General features: G+C 37.9%; 2 protein-coding genes across 2 annotated transcripts in view; one reads left to right on the top strand and one right to left on the bottom strand.

Annotated features, from left to right (window-relative positions):
• The first annotated feature begins 3,255 nt into the window (after positions 1-3,255).
• The window catches only part of LOC107048003, a 32,257-nt gene continuing 16,560 nt past the window's right edge, over positions 3,256-18,952 (top strand). The window contains exons 1-11 of the mRNA XM_015270952.1: positions 3,256-3,571; positions 3,958-4,245; positions 5,416-7,560; positions 13,352-13,516; positions 13,843-14,028; positions 14,285-14,461; positions 14,584-14,749; positions 15,086-15,197; positions 16,057-16,171; positions 16,479-16,542; positions 18,271-18,641. Of these exons, the coding sequence (XP_015126438.1) occupies positions 3,344-3,571; positions 3,958-4,245; positions 5,416-7,560; positions 13,352-13,516; positions 13,843-14,028; positions 14,285-14,461; positions 14,584-14,749; positions 15,086-15,197; positions 16,057-16,171; positions 16,479-16,542; positions 18,271-18,641 (4,017 nt within the window). The 5' untranslated portion in view covers positions 3,256-3,343. The remainder of the gene's footprint in view (positions 3,572-3,957; positions 4,246-5,415; positions 7,561-13,351; positions 13,517-13,842; positions 14,029-14,284; positions 14,462-14,583; positions 14,750-15,085; positions 15,198-16,056; positions 16,172-16,478; positions 16,543-18,270; positions 18,642-18,952) is intronic.
• On the bottom strand, positions 8,284-11,421 carry LOC107048187 (carbohydrate sulfotransferase 11). Its single transcript, XM_015271253.1, has 6 exons — positions 11,216-11,421; positions 10,929-11,077; positions 10,521-10,692; positions 10,248-10,407; positions 8,892-9,091; positions 8,284-8,511 (listed from the first exon to the last, which is right to left on the bottom strand). The coding sequence occupies exons 1-6, from the start codon at positions 11,357-11,359 to the stop codon at positions 8,284-8,286; spliced, it is 1,053 nt and encodes a 350-aa protein (XP_015126739.1). The 5' UTR covers positions 11,360-11,421.

Genomic DNA, 18,952 nt, shown 5'->3' with positions numbered 1-18,952 from the left:
AGCCCTAGCGCGTCTTTGACTTATCAACCGAGGACGTGACATCAATTTCATTCGACGGGTCGAACTATTCAGCGTAACACGCACGAAAATAAAACTGATTCCCGACGGAAATTTCCATTCCTTTTCGATAAAAAAAATTCATGCATTTTCAAAAGAAGTTTTCATTTCCCACGAATTTCTGCTTAGTAATACTACAGAAATTTGGATGCGTAAAATAACGAATGAAAATAATGAAATTGATTCAACAATAGTTGGAATAATTAATGGAAAAATGAAGAAACTGCGAAATGACAGATTAATCAAATTTTACTGCAGAACAATTCCTCAATTAAAGTAGCTCTACCGTTCGACCGGGCTTCGCTGTACTTTTGGATATTTTCAGTTTTTCAATTTTTCAACTAAATTGCATGGAAAAAATTTGAAAAAATTCATACCCAGTCAGTATTATCTAAATTAAATTTCGCAAAATATTGATATTTTTTCAAACATTTCCCTCTTATAAATAAATAATAAAACTTGTTTGCAAAACGGTGGATTATTTTTTACGAGGTGAAAAAAAATTCAGATTTTAATCTTTGATTACAATGGAAATGTTGATTTTCACATAAGACACTGGGTTAAATCCTAATTTTGAAACATTTCTTCTTTGAAACACCAAAACGATAATTAAATTGAGAAAAAAATTAGAATTCCCAATCTAATCGAGTTTTCTGCAATTTTTTGCAGTTTCCAATAATCTTTGAATTTACTGTAAGGCTAGAGCTACTTTAATGTCTCTCCCCTGTGAATCTCATTTAATTGGTAATTCCGTCGAGAAATCGGGGGGAGAAATAAAATTATTCATAACTCCGAAACAAATTGATCAATTGAGCTCAATTTAGACTCGTCACAAAGGGAAAGAGCTGTTCTTTGTATTGAAAAAAAAAAAAAATTTTAGCAACATTTCAGCCCCTCATTGACATTAAAAAAAGTCAAAAGTGTCTGTTTTACCCCAACCTTCCCTACCAATAAAATCCTGAAAAATCCTGCTTCACTTCACAGCCGAACTAATCAACGCCTCATTAATGCACAATTGATCGAATTCCCCCCGGGGAAATTAATGACACCAAAATAATTCATTCAATCCGCAAATAAATGCTGCGAGAATGTCAGTGAAGATTCTTTAATCACCGAAAAGGCCGGTCCTCCCGCTTTTCGATTTTTTTAATCGCCATTGGAAATTAATTAACAGCTGTATTTGGTGTCAGTGGCGAACGGAGGACCTCGGGGTACCAATGTACCTCACCGGTGTTTCCACTGCGTTGTACCTAGTCCACCAGGTAGGGGCAACTATTGGTCGATATTCATGCGCACCAAGCGTAAGAGAGAGAGGAGAGAAATTACCCCACAATGAGGGAGGAAAACAGCAGTCACATGCCAGCTGTGGTCGGCCGAGTTCGCGCTCAAACATTCACGAGTGTTTTCATTAATTTTTGCTTCTTCATTTGTGCAATTAATAAAATACAATTAATCCGTCTGTCTCACGATAAATAAACAGGTGATTTAAATGACCGTTTGAATTGAAATGAATAACTGAGGAAAGGAAAACTAATTGAATCGGAAGGAAAATTGAATTTTTGAAGATTTTTCTTTGTTTAGTTTTGTTTTTAATTGCTTTTTTAATTATGGGGTTGAGTTGAGTTGAGAATGAATTTTGTGATCATTGAAAAATGGGCGAAATGGCCTGGTGTAAGGTTTCTTCGATCACATAAAAATGCCTTTCGTGTGTACCACTTTCTTCAGCATTTCGTGTCTTGAGATTAAACGATAACTGTTTCGCCGGCTTTCCGTGTGTCCTATGTTTTTATTTCCTCGTAATTTTGCGAATAAAGAGGAGGGGATTTGGTTGGAATTCTTTTTGCCGGGGAATAGTTGACACAGACATGGGAAATCAACTCACTGCCTGAATCATCCAGTTTCTCTAGTTCTCTGTTAATTATTTTAATTATCGTTCATTCAATTTTTCATGAAATTAATCTTCTTGAGAGTTTGAAGATAACAATGATCTTTCGCGTTTTTACATAATTAATGAATATTAATATAATTTTATAAATTAATGAGGTAATTCAATTATTTCAATAATTGTTGATTAAATTTGTCATGAAGTGAATCTTCTTGGGTAGTCGCAGTGTCTCATTAATGAGAATTAGATGAGAACAATTAGCCTTCGTGTTTTTATAAATAATTAAGAGGGGCTCGCCTCACCTACGCCTTAATAAACCTCTTCCCCTAATTACTGACTAGAATTGACTCTAACGCCTCCCAATTTCCGTCGGAAATAATGAAAAAATCCCCTCCAAAATAATCGAAAAAAACGATTTTTCGCGACAAAAGATGATTTATTTCCGCTCGTTCTACTTTACATGATGACATTACCAATAAAATTCTCAACACCATTAATAAATAAACGCACCAGCCGATTCAATACCTCCACCCGAGGTATTGAAGCCCCACCTTGAACCCGCACATTTAGTCGAGACATTGAGCCACCACAGGCATAACATAACTACGGTATAGAAAACGGTATTAGGCCTTAACCAACTATAAACTTGAAACAATTTACTGTTGCTCGATAAAAAAGCCCTTATGCAGTAATCAGCAATCTTAGCCGGGTCTCGTCGATAAACGTTTGCGACTGCAGCACGTGTCTTCCAACTTGAGTACATTTTTTATTGCGAGAGTCTAATTGTTAGTTTTTCAAAGTTCTACATATAAAAACTTCCTTGTTCAACAGAATTACCGGGACGGAAAATTGAACATGTGAATAGTTTCTGACGCATGAAAAAATTAATAGAAAAACCTAGAATTTCTGGTCGAATTATTTATCCATTTTTTTTGTTCATCGAAGTCTCGTTTTTTAATTAATTCAGTCCACTCCATCTTCTGGACCCGAAGAGAGTGAGAATTAGTAGAAAAACCTAGCGCTCTCTCTAAAATTTTTTACTGAATTTCTGTTCGAATTGTCTATTAAATTTTTTTGTTCATCGAAGTCTCGTTTTTTAATTAATTTATTCCACTTCATCTTCGTCTTTTGTTAAGGAATAAATTGTGGACCCCGAGAGAGTGAGAATTAATAGAAAAATCTAACGCTTTCTATAAAAAATTCTACTGAATTTCTATTCGAAGTATTTATCAATTTTTTTTATTCATTGGAGTCTCGTTTTTTAATTAATTTATTCCACTTCATCTTCTCCTTTTGTTAAGGAAGAATTTGTGGACTCGGAGAGAGTGAGAAAAAAATCGGTAAAAATGTGACGAAAAATGTTGCGAGTGATTGGTCCAGCGCGATGAGACGTAAAAAGTTATGTCCGGGTGTATCGAGCGTCATCAGGCAGTGTCCCCGATGACAGGATCAACGGTGGGGCAACTCCAGCCCCAAGTCGAGGAACCCAGACCATCTAAAACACGGGATATCAATAAAGAATTGGTGTCACCCTGTCATCGTCGTATGCGACAGAGAATGACACCTGTTCCACCTGATACCGAGAAGATCGATCAGCCAATACAGCTAACACCGGTCTGGGAGCATGTGGTTTGTCACTGAATTTTACTCCGCTCTCTTTATTTCCACCTCCAAACAACTCCCCCCCCCCTCTCCAAAAAAAGTTTCCCCTTTTTTAAAGAGAAATATTTCGAAAATTTAACGAAATGGAAAGATTAGAGTGAACTCGATAAAATCTGTATCTACAATTTCCCGAATATCTCAGAAACAGTTGGGTTTTTTGAAAAATATCATAAGAACTTTTTTTTAGCTCATGAAATTTCCCATAAAAAATATTTTATGACATTTTTTCCTAAACGCACTCATTCCCGAGATATCACCCCTGAATTCCGTCATGTTATATAAAAATAAAGAAAAAAAAAGTTTGAATTTCCCAGAACAACCCTTCAATAAGCCCTTACCCTAAAACAATTCAGGTACGCACGCAACAGTTCCCCCCCGACATCGACAAGCGCTCGACCTTCACCGAGATATCCGAAAGACTGCGCGATCCAGAGTGGGAAGTGCGTCAGCATGCGCTCCGTGTCCTAATTGATGTCCTACCAACATTACCAAAGGAACAGCTTGATAATATTCTCTCGCCAGTTGTGCCAGAGCTCACCAATAACCTGGGACACTTGGCCCCAGCTGTACGCAAAGGTGCGATTGATGCATTGAGAGTTTACCTTGTCTGCAGCGAGGAGCGTGAGATAATCGTTAATAATGTGAGTTTTATACAATTCAGATTTTCTGATAAATCACAAAAAATTAAAAAATTACCTCGTGCACTTTCATTCCCCGGGGGCCGGAGGGTAGAGGGTGAAGCCATAAATCTGTGGAGTTATTAGAATTTGTGTGGAACAAATAACAATTGCCGCTGTTACAAGATATGAATGACCAAGGAAGTGAATAAATTTGCGTTTTATTGATTTATAAAAGCTCTGAGTTGTTACTGCGAGTCACAACTTCAAGAGCCAAGATTTATGACAAATAAAACTGAACTTTATTGGCTATATAATCGGATAAAATATATGATTATATCATTTCATGTATTTAATTTTGTCATTCATAAAGCCCAGATTGTCATACCTGACGCTCACAAGACTAAAACTCATGTTTCCAATGCTCACACGTCTCACTTTCCGGCCTATTCGATTGCTCATACTGCTCAAACTGCTACATTGAATACTCATAACGACCAGATTGTAATAATCGACGCTCACAAAGCGCAGAATGACCAATTGGACGCTCATAATTTTCAAACTTTTGTGCACTTGACATTCACAAGACTAAAACTCATGTTTTCAATGCTCACACGTCTCACTTTCCGCCTATTCGATTGCTCATACCGCTCAAACTCCTACATTCAATGCTCATAAAAACTTATCATGATACCTCATGCTCAAAGGACTCAAACTGACTATTGGACGCTCGTACGGCTAAAATTGTTGTACATTCAACATTCACAAGACTCAACTTAATGTTTTCAAACCTCACACAGCTCTAATTTCTTCATTTGGCGCTCATAAGAACCAAAATGTTCAATTCATGATGCTCACAAGACTCCAACTCTCACATTTAACACTCACAATGCTTGAACTGTTGCACATTTGAAACATCCAAAACTCAAGCTCTCATATTTAACGTTCGGAGAGCTCAAACATCTCCACCCGACGCTCATAAGCCTCAATCATCCTCAAAGAATTGATCAATTGATCGCTGAACAAGAAAAAATTATTTAAAGAAGAGGAAGAATCAGTCTTTACCGTTCAATACGGCATTCATAAACTCACACAATCAACTAATCCTGATGACTTCATTAAAAAAACCCGTAGCCCGAATTCAATCAATAATAAATCATCACCCCTTCACCACAATTTTCTTCACTTTTCCAGCTCCTCCGAAGTGGTTTATCACGTCAAGATCCTCTGGACCCTCTCCAAATCAGCATCACCCAGGGCCTCATTCTCAGCGCTCCCGCTCTCCTCTATCCTTCCGCTACCACTCCACCCCCCTCTTACAATCTCCTATCAGCGACGATAACAGCATTGGCTCACCACCTGATTCAAATAAACCACCAAGAGGCGGCATTGAAGTCCCTTCTGAAGATTCGTGACATAATTGGCCCCGACAACTTCGCCGTCCACCTCTCGGAGCTCAATCCCACAGCCCTCAAGGACTTTCAGGTTCTCTGTGAAGTGTACAAAGTGTCCGAGAGTCCGAGGAAAAAGATAAAAAAGGCGAAAAGTCCCGCGAAATCATCCAAAATTGAGGAAATCAATGGAAATGTCATCGAAATCGAAACGAACATTGCTCAAGGTCATCGTGAAGTTCAACTTCCGGGTCATGGTGGTGACTTTGAGACTTCAGGATCAAGAGTCCTGTTGGAGACTGAGATTAAGTTGAATGAGGATACTGCCATAACTATGACTATTTCCGAGGAAAAAGACAACTTTCGGAATTCTAATGATGAAGTTGAGGGTGAAGATGATGGTCATGATGAAGTTGATGATGAATTTGAGTCCAAGGACGTGTGGATTGAGCGGAGAAAGACACCGAGGCGGGTTCACTTTGGCGGTGAGATTGTTAAAATGAGAACTCCGGATTCTGATGACTCGGAGGCACTTCAGATTGAAGTGAAGAAGACGAAAATTCCGCTTCCAATAGCTCCGGTAACGAAGTTGCCACTTCATTTGACGAAACCATTGTCGAATCCTGGCAGTCCGAATTTATCGATGTCCAACAAAATCTCGAGAAGGTCGAGGTCGGCTTCAATCAGTCCTAAGAGAGAGTTCTACGTTCATGATGGAAGTTTGAGTCCGAAGAAAGGGATTTTAACGAAGAATAATAATCATGTGATGACGCGAACGAAGTCGGTGTCTCTGGATGGGGTGGCGTACTTCAATGGTGACCTTGATAATGTTTTCGGGACGAGGGAGAATAGGAGCTGGTCCTTTGAGGTGTTTGAGGATCTCGATGATGATGTTGATCCGAGGAAAATTCTTCATGTGAATAATTTGAAGTTTGAGAAGAAGTTGAGGAAGAAGTCATCGAAGTTGACTTCACCAAGAAAATTGGAGAGAAATGAGGGAAAAAATGTGGGCGGGGCTCGGAATGTGAAAATTGAAGAAGCAAGTGAAATGTCGAATAAACTTCATGATGAACTTCACAACGTGAAGTTGCAGTCAACAAAATTGATGACGGCGAACAAATTGGGGGAAGCTGAAGAGAAAAATCTGGAAAAAATTGAGGATGTGGAAGTACAAAGGACCGCAGTGACGAATAAACTTCATGATGAACTTCCTAGCGTGAAGTTGAAGTCATCAATATTGACTACACCAATAAAATCAGAGAATAATGAAGTTGATAACTCGGGAAAAAATCTAGACGTGAAAATTGAAGACAATGAAATGTCGAATAAACTTCATGACGAACTTCATAAAACGAAGTCGAAGTCATCAAAATTGGTTTCACTGAAAAGATCGGAGAAAAATGAGGACAACATTTGCAGGAAAATTCCGGACGTGGAAATTGAGGGGAGTGAAAATTCAAGTGAACTTCATCATCAACTTCATAATGAACTTCAGTTCACCGAAAGAAATTCCATCTCAAGGATTGAAACTTCAACCGGCAATTTGGCAATGGATAATTGCGACATGGATAATCGAAATTTATCGAGGAGTCCGAGTTTAACTTCACTGCGATTAACTTCATTTGAAGATTCAATTGACAATGATATGAGAAAAAAGTCATTAGTGACAAAGAATTCACCGAGAAAGACAGTTTACGAAAGTTTTCCGAGAAAGGAGAGAAATTATATTCTCATGGAGCTATCGAGTCCTGTTAAAATGAGTTCGAGAAGTCGTGAGGTCTCGCCTGAGGGAGTCGGTGAAGTCAAGGGTGAGGGGGAGGGAGAGTTGAAAGAGTGTGAGGAGAAAAGTTTTGCGGAGAAGAGTGGGGAGGGAGAGGGCAAGGGCGAGGCTAATTGGGAGGACCTCGGACTTGTGACTCAGGATGTTCTTGATGACCTTCATAATAAGGTAAGGCCAATAAAAAAATATGAGGATTTTTTAATAAATTTCGCTCTCATCGAATGGCGCCCAAAATGACCGCCACCTGTAGTTCGTGAAATTTCCGTCTCCGTTCACTGGTCATGAGTCTTTTAACGTCTGATAACAGTCGAGATATTCAAGAGCAAGTTCCGTGAGAAAAAAAAAATTCTTTTAAACATCTCGCGAAGTGTAGGGGCAAAAGGGGTTCAACACCAGTATTTTGGATCGGAAATTTTCCCGACTATCGGATGAAATATAAACATCTCCCATTTGTCACGATTGAAAATTTCGAAACTGTCCTAATTCAATAATAGTCTTGATGATGATCTTGCGGTAGTTGAATCCATGATATTCATGGTATTCAGGGTGTAACGGCTGAGAATAAATCACAGTATTTCGAAATGTTGAATGGTTGAGGCATGCGACGATGATGACAATCGCATACGAAATCCATATCTCGAATACTTCATTCAAAGTTCGGCCGAGATCGCTTTGATATAAAGCCGGACAGTAAACTGGGTCGATCGATTTCACCGCCTCATTCACCCCCACCCCCATTTCGCCCACTCGAAAGTTTGTGAAATACTGAGAGAGACGGACATTTTTACTCTTAAATATTATTTTAATGAATTAAATGGCTCAATTTACATCTGCAAATCTCCACTCAGACGACTGTTCACTCACAATGATCTTTATCTCATCGATAATTCATTAAATGTCCTCTGAGTACTGGTAATAATTGTCTGAAGTGTAATCGAACATCTCGAAGTCCAGTTTAAACTTTTCGTACAGTTGAGTTATGTGATCGGGTGTTAATTGACTGAAATAGACACTCGAGGCATCTGATTGTCCACCACTGTGTCTCCAGATTGGTTTTATCTTGCCGGTCAATCCCATCCGCTCAATTGCGAACGTCTGATCGTCATTCAAGGTCTCCACCTTTGAAAGTCAAATTGCCTCCCTCAATAAATTATAATTTCATTGATTTTATCGGTTGAACAAAGCCCATTTGCTCGAATGGGGTCGAAAATGACCCCAGGATATAGCCAGGAGAGTTTCCGCTTCCGTTCACTGGCCACAAGTCCTTTTATCTCCGATAACAGCTGAGATACTCAAAGAATAACTTTCGCGAAAAAAAATGTTTGCTTTCATATTTTAAAGTGTATCGGGGCAAAATGGGGTTATCACCAGAGTTTTGAAGCGGAAATTTCCCGTGCTCTCTGGTGCCAAAATTGTAGTAGAAAAATTACCGCTTTATTTTTATTTTTTATTTTTATTTTTGAGAATTTTAGTGAAATATTTCCAGTAAATCCAATTACCTTAGCTATGATCGTGTAATCAACGGAACAAGGTGTACAATAGAGATAGTACGGCATCCAGTGATCGTCCCCATAACTTCCTAAATCAGTGTCAATTAGGTACTCAACAAATTCCCGCCAAGTTGGCTCAATTCCGGTGGGCCTTGAAACACCCTCTCGGTGGATAACTTGGTCCTCCCTCGGGGGTATAAAACTGTCATCTGCAATGAATATCTAGCATCACCCAGTGCATTCAATATCAACAAAAATATCGCGGTCTAACGATTTTATTTGCCGGGAGAATTAATCAATCAAACGAGAGTGAATAAATTCACAAAGTGGAGATAAATATTCAGAATAAAAAACATTTCAATATTTGGTTTCTACTATTGGATGCCATCGGTTTGGAACCGCAGGAAAATTCTCTCAAACCGAATAAATGTCAAATAAAAAAATATGCATCAAAATTTTTTGTTCAGAGGAACTCCGGGGGAATATAAATTGACGAGCAAATCAAATAGAGTCGATAATAATTCGTTGGATAATGTAATCAGTGTTATTTGATCGGCTGTGTTAATGGAGACATCAAGCGGAGGAAATTAATAGTTTTGTTTCTTTGAATGAAATTATGCTGAATGAAACATTCAATAAATCGAAATTTCGAGTTTTATGAGCAAGTTATGGAGAGGTTCGAGCTTTGTGAGTGTCAAATATTAGTTTTTGACTTATGTGAATCGGAAATATGACAATTAAGGTTTTGTGAGCACCACGTATGGAACATTGAGTGGTGTGAGCACTGATTTTGAGTCCTATGAGTGTCAATTATGCAATCGTTGTCGAATTGTGAGCGTCAAAAGCTTGGGAGAATTAAATGGATGATTTTGAGTCTCGCGAGGGTGACGTGTACGACCATTCAAGAATTTTAGAATCAAAAATGAAAGTTTCGGTCTTATGAGCATTGAAGATAGAAGCTTGTGAGCAACTAGTACAGAACTTTGAGCGCTATGAGCCTTAAAAATAGACGTTTGAGTCGTGTAGATGTCGAGTATACAATGGCCTGAGCATTATGAGCGCCGAACACGTCATTTAGAGCTCTCTGAGCATCAAGTGTAGCAATTTATGCTTTAGGAGCGTCAAATGTAAGAGTTCGAGTCTTGTGAGCGTCAACTACAAAAGCGGCGATTTTTACGAATCTTCTCACCAAGGCTTGAACATTATGAGAGTCGTAGATTTCTTCAAATATAAATATAAGAAAATATAAATTCGCATAAAATATTTCGGTAAAAATGGGAATATAAAATTCAGGAAAAATTGTTTTCAAATATTTTCTCATCGCGAAAAACATACAAACACCTCCCTAGAAATAATATAAAATACCTCGATATTTCTGTACAATCGTAGCTCCGTATTTCCGATAAAAATGCAGTGTACCGTGCTCTCTCCCAGCCACAGAGTTCTCGAGTTTGTCCCGATAAGCGCTCAACAGTCTCTCGAATGGATGGCGAACGACCAGGAATTTTGTGGTACTCCTCATCGCCTGGAGGATAAAGAAAAGAAAGGAGATGAAAAAATTGATATGTGAAAACAGTCGACTTGGGGAGGGGTGAATGCGAAGAAAGGGTACTTGTTTGGCTTTGTATTTTCAACGACCTCCTCGGCTTCCGGATAATCCATCTCGGGTATTAGGCGCCGGGCAATTGTCGATATCTGATCTTTGGTTTTTGCGAGCTCAGTTTCGGATATGTTCATTAGCCGGCAGAGGTTGTGCAGCCACGTTGTGGAGCCAGCTTTGTAGATCGGGCAGTAAGATATTTGATGAACGCTGGAATTAATTAATTGGTGGGTTCGACGACTAATTGGGCGATTGGTAAATTGCGTCTGGTGGACCAATATATTGATATTTTCGGGGCTTATTATTGCCAAAAGAATTTTTGCTTGCAACGACTTGGTCAAATACGAGACAGTAATTTTTTAATGGAATAATTAAAAAAACTCGGACTTGTTGAATGTTCTTCATCTCTCAAATTTTTTTTTTCATCAATGTCAAGTTTTACTCACGTATCGATGTAGAACACAGAATACTGAGGTGCTGGCGGATATTTTATCAGATCCCTCTGTGTCTCCATTTTATAAAATCCCAAATTATAATTTTTACACGTCTCTTCAAGTTTTCTAATTCTCCGGTTATTTCTCGCCTCCAACTCGCGCTAAAAAAACCGAAATGTCAAATAATTCACCTGAAGTATTCTTCCGGTGAGAATCTACTCAAAGTCCAAAATTTGGAGAAAAATAAAATGAACAAAAATAAAAATAAATTGAACGATTATTTTTTGGATCGAACTTACCATTGAATTTTTATTATACCGCACTTGCCCTCCCCCATCGCGATGCATCACATGTTTCACAAGAACAACAACAGCACCAAATACAAACACGAAGATGAAAAGTAATAGAACTATCTGCCTCGATTTCCTACACATGTTATTCATTCATCGATGATCCTCTTACCGCATGAATCCGAGAATTTTATTCCTGTTTTGGCCGATGTTGCCGCAGCCGTTCCTTCTATTCCCTAAACAAAAACCTGTATTACTACTGTCTGAGAAGCGCAGCGAGACCTTGAAGCGATCAACGCTCTCGCGTGAATACTAATTGAGGCCGGACAGTTCTTCTTCATTCCAGTCTAACTGAAAGTAATCGATCGAATCAACATGTCTCTGAGGCTTAAGTATTTTTTTAACACGTACGAAAACATTTCGGAGACAAACCTGGCGAATTGAAGATGAAATTCTAATGTTTTTTCAATGGTTTAAAAGCACTAAATTTGTCAATTAAATTGCGTCAGAGAAATCTGAAAAAAATGATGAATATTTACCGTCATTCAAATTACATTTTGCTCAGAATTATTATTTTTGGAACATTCGTTCTTTCTCTCTATATTATAAATATTCAAATCGACTTTTGGTGATGAAAATTTGGTACTCGAAATTAAGACTCCACAGTTAAGAGTCACAAGGGTCAGAGTAAGCGTCACGAGGGTCACACGGGTCAGGTTAAGGGTCATACGGGGATTGGCAAGCGGAGCGAGCAGTGGGCGTACCCCCCTAGTATAAATAAATAATTGAAAATGTTTAAAATTTCCGAAACTTATTTTTAACTCATAAAATCGATTTTTGGTTAATTTTATAGTACATAGTTTCTGCGATATTCAACTCTAAGAAATATAAATTTCGTGAAATCATGTCTTATTCGACTCAACCAGTTATTTTGCCTTCATCAACAACATATGATAATAGAAAAGCTGAATAACTCATGAGAATGCAATAAATTGAGTCATTTAGAATTTTTCTGGAAATCCGTGGGGATTAACTGTTGATGTTTGCGATGTTTCCTTGGGATATCCATTAACAAAGGAAAAGGCTTAAAAATGTACTGGCTCAGAAATTAATTACCTCACAGGGACTGTCCCCCTCGGACATCCTCAACTCGGTCAATGCTCGCCCCGCGTATTTTCCTTATGTCTCATTTTATTATTCATCAGGAGTCATAAAATTTTTCACTCCCACTTTCTCTCTTTCTTCCGCCCCTTTTTACTGAGATAAAAAGTAAGTGGACGCGGGAGAGATCGATGCCATCGATTTTCTCAAGACCCCAAGACCACGCGGAGTTCAAATTGCGGGTAATCTTGAAATGCCATTGTGCGGAAATGAGAAGGCAACTATTGTTGGTAATTTTAAATTGAAACTGACGATTATGGCTTTATGTTCGTAAATTGAAAAAGAAAATTTGAATTCAATTATACGATATTCAAATTCAGTGCAATGATTTCAAGACTCAGGACTGATAACGAATTAGATTAAACATCACTTCATTGGAAACATAAGTGCTCACAATTGCTCAGAAGGCTTTTCGCTGCTCATAATTCTCAAACTGTTGTATATTTGACATTCGCAAGAGTCAGACTGTTGATTTCACTGCTCATACGGCTCAGTTTTCTCATATTCGATTGCTCACACTGCTCAGACTCCCATATGTGCTCATGGAGTTCAGATTGTGAGCTCAATCTCATATTTTGAACGTTTGCATGGCTCAAAGTTCTGTATTTGGCGCTCAAAGGCTCAAACTTCTATAGAAAATTATCCAATTCCTCCCAAAACCAAAAAAACTCCGATTAATCCTCACAGTAAATCCTAATACTGAAATAATTCATCTCCAAAAAAAAATCCACAAAAAACCCCGAGAATGAAAAATTCTTGAATTACTCAGTGGAAACGTACGATGAAAATAATTAGGCACGTGTTGCGTGCTGGCGATCCAGCATAAACTCTTATGCAAGTGCAGTATGCAAATTCTTGGTGGATTATCGCAATAATTTAGCCCCAGTCGTCTACACTTATCAGATCTGCACCCCCTTCGCTTACATTGTTGGTTGGAAGGATAAAAAGCCGCTTGTACTGAGAAAATATGATTGTTTGTTGAAGGAGGACTGGAGGGCACGCGTGAGAGGATTGGAGAGGGTTGCATCAGCCCTGAGGACTTCCTCCGCGCTCATTGCCATCGAACCAAGGCTTGGATCCCTTCTACAAGCGGTTCTGGGAGGCGAACGCAGCTGCAGGGTGGCTGCTGCTGCCATGTCTGTTGCTAGGGTAAAAATCCTTCTTCATTACAAATTTTATCAATCAAAAGGAAGGATTTTTGAATGAGAAGAAAGCGAACAAAATAGTGAATTAATTTTTTCTTCGGGAAAAATCAATTTGCTGGAAAATTTTTGGCTTTGTGAGCGCCAAATGAGGATCTTTGAGCCGTGTGAGCACTGAGAATTTGAGGTTGAGTCTTGTGAGCATTAAATTGGTCATTTAGAGCCTTGTGAGCATGCGGTGTCACAATTTGGATTCTATGAGTGACTCATTTGGGGAATTATTTATTGATATAATGAGCTTATTGATAAACATTTCGATTAATTCCCTCGAAGGTGGTAATAGCCGGAGTCTCAGAAGAATCATTAAAACGTCGGCTTCCTCAAGTCGCTTGGGGTCTGAGTAGGCAAGGGGGTCCGAGCGCTGCTCAACTAGCTAGACTAGCGATGCTGCGTCTGAGACCAGCCCTTTTCCTCGAGCAGCTCCTCCAGCCCCACTGTATCGACGCCAGAAATGCCAAGGTAAACAATAATAAACAAGTGGGCAAAAACTATTGCAAAAAATATCGAGAAAAAAAATACTGTTTCGGTATTCTACGAACAAAGAATCAACACACATTTTCTTTCAAAAGCCCTCATTGCTCACCTAATTACCAAAAAAACCGCGAGGAAATTGCAATCTTCCCCCTCTAAATTCATAAACAAATTTTCCAAATTACCCTCATTACCCCATTAACCCATTTTTTAAACATTTATTCTCACTTCTAATTCAATTGAGACGCGAGAGAACGCCCTGCAGCTTTTGATCTTCTCCCTCGTAACATTCCCGAGTACGGAATTTAAAGTGGAAAACGTTGCTAACAAAGTGGCACTGATGGTCGGCGACAGAAGAAGAAGAGTGAGACAAGCTGCCCTGGATACACTGGCAGTACTTGCGCAAATTTACGAGCCCGAGGTGACGTCAAAAGAAAATCTCATTTACGGTTTTATTATGTAACATCCTGGGTGTTGTAATTTATTTATGGTGATTAAGATGTTGAAAAGTGTTTTATGCCTTTTGTTTCTATTTTTGTTTAGGAGGTACTGCAGGCGGGTAATAGAGCTGCCAAACAGCTCAGGGAGGGCACTGATATGGTGGCAGCTATCAGGGCTAGACTTGCCAGAAAATCTTTGCCCATGGTTTCAGCCGATGGACTTGTTGTTTATGGATTGCAAATTTCACCGACTGTGCAGATTGCTACGGGTAAGCGGGGGAGTTTGGAGGATCTGCTTCTAAAAAGTCAAGTGTTACGATTTTAGAAGCATCCATTCTGTAATTTTTTGGTTACAGTAATTACAAAAGAAGAGAAATTCATTTGTTACTGTAATGAAAAAATGTAGTTCTGTGAAAAGTATACTGTAATTTTTTTAACAATAAAAAAAATTTAATACAATTCTGTTCTGTAATAAAAATATATATAGGGTACTATATATATTCGCTCGTGACCCGTCTGTTGCTACATTACATTCGGAAAATGGACTGTTGAACGATTGTTCTTGAAAGTTAATTCTCATTTGTTAATTCTCATTTGTATTCCAGGCCCCGATGTCGACTGGATCGTTGCTGGCAGTGGTTCAGTGTCTCCAGGAACTGGAAGAGCCAGGGGACAAGTAATACCACCCAATGTCAAGGGTGGAGTCGATAAGAATAAGTAATTAATGAATTATTTCAATTAATTTCAACAACTGAAGAAAAACCTGTTCCACCATTTTAATTTCAATTCTTCAATCATTACTGTCACAATTTTTTAAGAGACACAATGATGAAGTCATTAATTTTTTTGTCGTTCGAGTGATATTTTGTCCTGAAAATTCCATTTTCCGTGGCAGTTTGAGCTTTGTGAGCGCCAGATACGAATGTTTGAGTTCTGTGAGCATCAAATTAAAGAGTTTGAGTCCTATGAGAGTTTAGAATGCAATATTTTGGGGCTTAGGAGCCGCATAAGCATTGAAACTCTGAGTTTAAATCTTGTGAATATCGAATATGCAATAGTTTGAGAATTATGAGTATCAAATTGATCATTCAGAGGGTTGTGAGCCACTTATCACAATCTGGGTGAGCAGTAAATATAGAATAACGAAGAATCGTTTGATAATTCCATTTTCTGTGGTTCGAGCTTTATGAGCGCCGGATACAAAGGTTTGAGTTCTGTGAGCATCAAATTAAAGAGTTTGAGTCCTATGAGAGTTTAGAATGCAACATTTTGGGGCTTAGGAGCCGCATAAGCATTGAAACTTTGAGTTTGAATCTTCGAATATCGAATATGCAGTAGTTTGAGAATTATGAGCGTTAAATTGATCAGTCTATTTGGGCTCTGAGAGCAGTAAATATAGAATAACTAAGAATCGTTTGATAGAACGAGCTAAGAAGCATTTTGATTAATTTCTTTTGAGTTGGTAATCCCATTCCTGTCACCCTCTCATTTCATATTTTACCTTCGCCATCCAGTTCCATTATATTTAATTATCAATCCAGCCTCTTGAGAATAATTCAACAATACTTCTGTGCAGAAATGAACAAGGCAAAAGTTCCCCATCATCGCGACCGAATTTCGTCGCCCAGGGAATCTCTCTACATTCGAAAAACGAACGCCCACTAGGCTGGCAATTTGTTCCACCAGACAAAGTGAGCATTCGTACATTGTTTATTCATTTCCATCAACTCCCCTCCAATTAACCTCGTCAACATGAATAAAATTCCCCCACAAATTACACATGTCTATTCCATTGTAAACTACCAATAATTACCAAGTAAACATTAAAATTTCTATTTGTCCCAGTGAATGGAGAAATTAAATTTCCATTTTGACTGAATCGCCCTGAGGTTAGGCCCAACATGACATTTCCCATTTAGGTTGATCAATGATCCTGTATTATTCATAATTAACGTTGAGTATTCATTCTATTTATGTGGAATTTGTTTTACCTTTCAGGAGGGAAACAATTCGTCTCAGGATATTGAGGACGACTACAGGAACGAGTCGCCAATATCTATCGGTAAAGTGTCAGCAGTTTCCTATTTAATGTAATTTGAACTATATTCCAATGGTAATCGTAAATAAAATAATGGACGTCTTGGAGGAAATTAATTAACGATTTTAGAGTTTATGAAAATTGTGGAAAATGTGAATATTCATATCAATTTTCTAACTACTCAGAACTTCTGAAATTGAGGCATCACTTGAAATAACGAAGTAGCTGGGGAATTGTTCCAGTTTGAATTTAATTAACCGTCGATTTAATTTATACTCACCCCTAGATCATTTTCCAATTCATCGTATTGATGTTAATACTGCCAAATAATCAATGAATTCGTACGGCTTTAATTGGCGGAATCAAGTAGTATAAGATCTCGATAGTCTGGCACGCACAGTCATTCCTCTTGCCCTCAGACACCCCAATTACGTCTCAATTACGTTTCAATAATGGTAATGAATAAAATACTGGAAGTTTTAAACAAAAGTAATAATTCAACAATTTAACGATTTCACAATTTCAGAGTCAAAGAAAATTGTAGAAAATTTGAAAATTCATCTTAATTTTCCAACGACTCCAAACTTCTGAAATGATTCATCAATTAAAATATTGAAGTATTTGATGAATTATTCCAGTTTGAATTAAGTCAACCATCGATTTAATTCTTAATCACCCCTAGATAATTTTCCAATTTATCATTTTAATGATAATAATGCCAAATAATTAATGAATTCGTTCTGCTTTAATTGACAGAATCAAGTAGTGTAGCCTTTCGATACTCCGACACCACGTTTACATCTCAATTAATGCATAAAATACTGGAAGTCATGAATAAAATTGATTAACAATTTCAGAGTCAAAGAAAATTCTACAAAATTTGAAAATTCATCTCAATTTTCCAACGACTCCAAACTTCTGAAATTGATTCATCAATTAAAATATTGAAGTATTTGATGAATTATTCCAGTTTGAATTAAGTCAACCATCGATTTAATTCATAATCACCCCTAGATAATTTTCCAATTTATCGTTTTAATGTTAATAATGCCAAATAATTAATGAATTCGTACTGCTTTAATTGACAGAATCAAGTAGTGTAAAATTTCGATACTCCGACACCGCGTTAACATCTCAATTAATGCATAAAATACTGGAAGTCATAAATAAAATTTATTAACAATTTCAGAGTCAAAGAAAATTCTACAAAATGTGAAAATTCATCTCAATTTTCCAACTACTCCAAACTTCTGAAATTGATTCATCAATTGCAATACTGAAGTGTTTGATGAATTATTCCAGTTTGAATTAAGTCAACCATCGATTTAATTCATAATCACCCCTAGATAATTTTCCAATTTATCGTTTTAATGTTAATAATGCCAAATAATTAATGAATTCGTACTGCTTTAATTGACAGAATCAAGTAGTGTAACATTTCGATACTCCGACACCGCGTTTACATCTCAATTAAGGCATAAAATACTGGAAGTCATAAACAAAATTGATTAACAATTTCAGAGTCAAAGGGAATTCTAGACAATTTGAAAATTCATCTCAATTTTCCAACTACTCCAAAGTTCTCCATTTGATTCATCAATTGCAATACTGAAGTGTTTGATGAATTATTCCAGTTTGAATTAAGTCAACCATCGATTTAATTCATAATCACCCCTAGATAATTTTCCAATTTATCGTTTTAATGTTAATAATGCCAAATAATTAATGAATTCGTACTGCTTTAATTGACAGAATCAAGTAGTGTAAGATCTCGATACTCCGACACGTACAGTCCATTCCTCTCGCCCTCAGACACCCCTGGAGACACTTGCCCCGAGCCCCTGAACTCGTCACTCCTCAAGAACGACAAGGACGTCATCATGAAGCAGAGGAAGACCGAGGAGAACTTCCACAGGAGGATGGATCAGATTTACGCCGAGCGGAGGGATGACGTGAGGCTCGAGTCAAGAATACCTGTCCCTCAGTTCATGGATCGGCACATTGTTGTTAGGCACAGCACTGCTTATCAACGGCGACGACGTCAAGAGGCCGAGGAGGCTCCACCCTCCTCTGCACCACACACGTCTGCTGGACCGGGTTATGGGGGCGCCAGGGAGTCTGAAGTACGATCTCACCGACTTTTTTCGCAATTATTTCTCCTTTCTAATTCGTCGAGTTATGTTTTTCTCCATCCGTTAATTGAAAAAAAATTATCTCTGTTTTTTCACACTCATTTTTCTTTTTTGTTGGATAATCAATAGATCGTCAGGAATTTTCAATTTTCTCTGGCATAATTCACATGTTTTAATGATTCATCTGTAATTTTTTGAGGTTTTATGGAGCTTTGAGATTTTTTTTTGCTCTGGAAAATTGTTTGGGGTTTTTTATGTTTGCTCAGATGTCTTCGAAATGTTAATTAGGTTTTATGTGACTC

The sequence above is a fragment of the Diachasma alloeum genome, unplaced genomic scaffold (genome assembly GCF_001412515.2).
Source record: "Diachasma alloeum isolate Michigan unplaced genomic scaffold, Dall2.0 Dall_scaffold_00185, whole genome shotgun sequence".
In the NCBI taxonomy this organism is placed as follows: domain Eukaryota; kingdom Metazoa; phylum Arthropoda; class Insecta; order Hymenoptera; family Braconidae; genus Diachasma; species Diachasma alloeum.
This window is presented reverse-complemented; position numbering and strand designations above follow the sequence as displayed.

Excerpts from the sequence above, each read along its gene's own strand:
- LOC107048187 (XM_015271253.1), bottom strand. The coding sequence starts at position 11,359 with ATGAATAACATGTGTAGGAAATCGAGGCAGATAGTTCTATTACTTTTC. Across the intron at positions 10,408-10,520 it reads ATTATCCGGAAGCCGAGGAG|GCGATGAGGAGTACCACAAA; the intron begins GTCGTTGAAAAT and ends TTTATCCTCCAG. Across the intron at positions 9,092-10,247 it reads GATTGTACAGAAATATCGAG|ATGACAGTTTTATACCCCCG; the intron begins GTATTTTATATT and ends TATTCATTGCAG.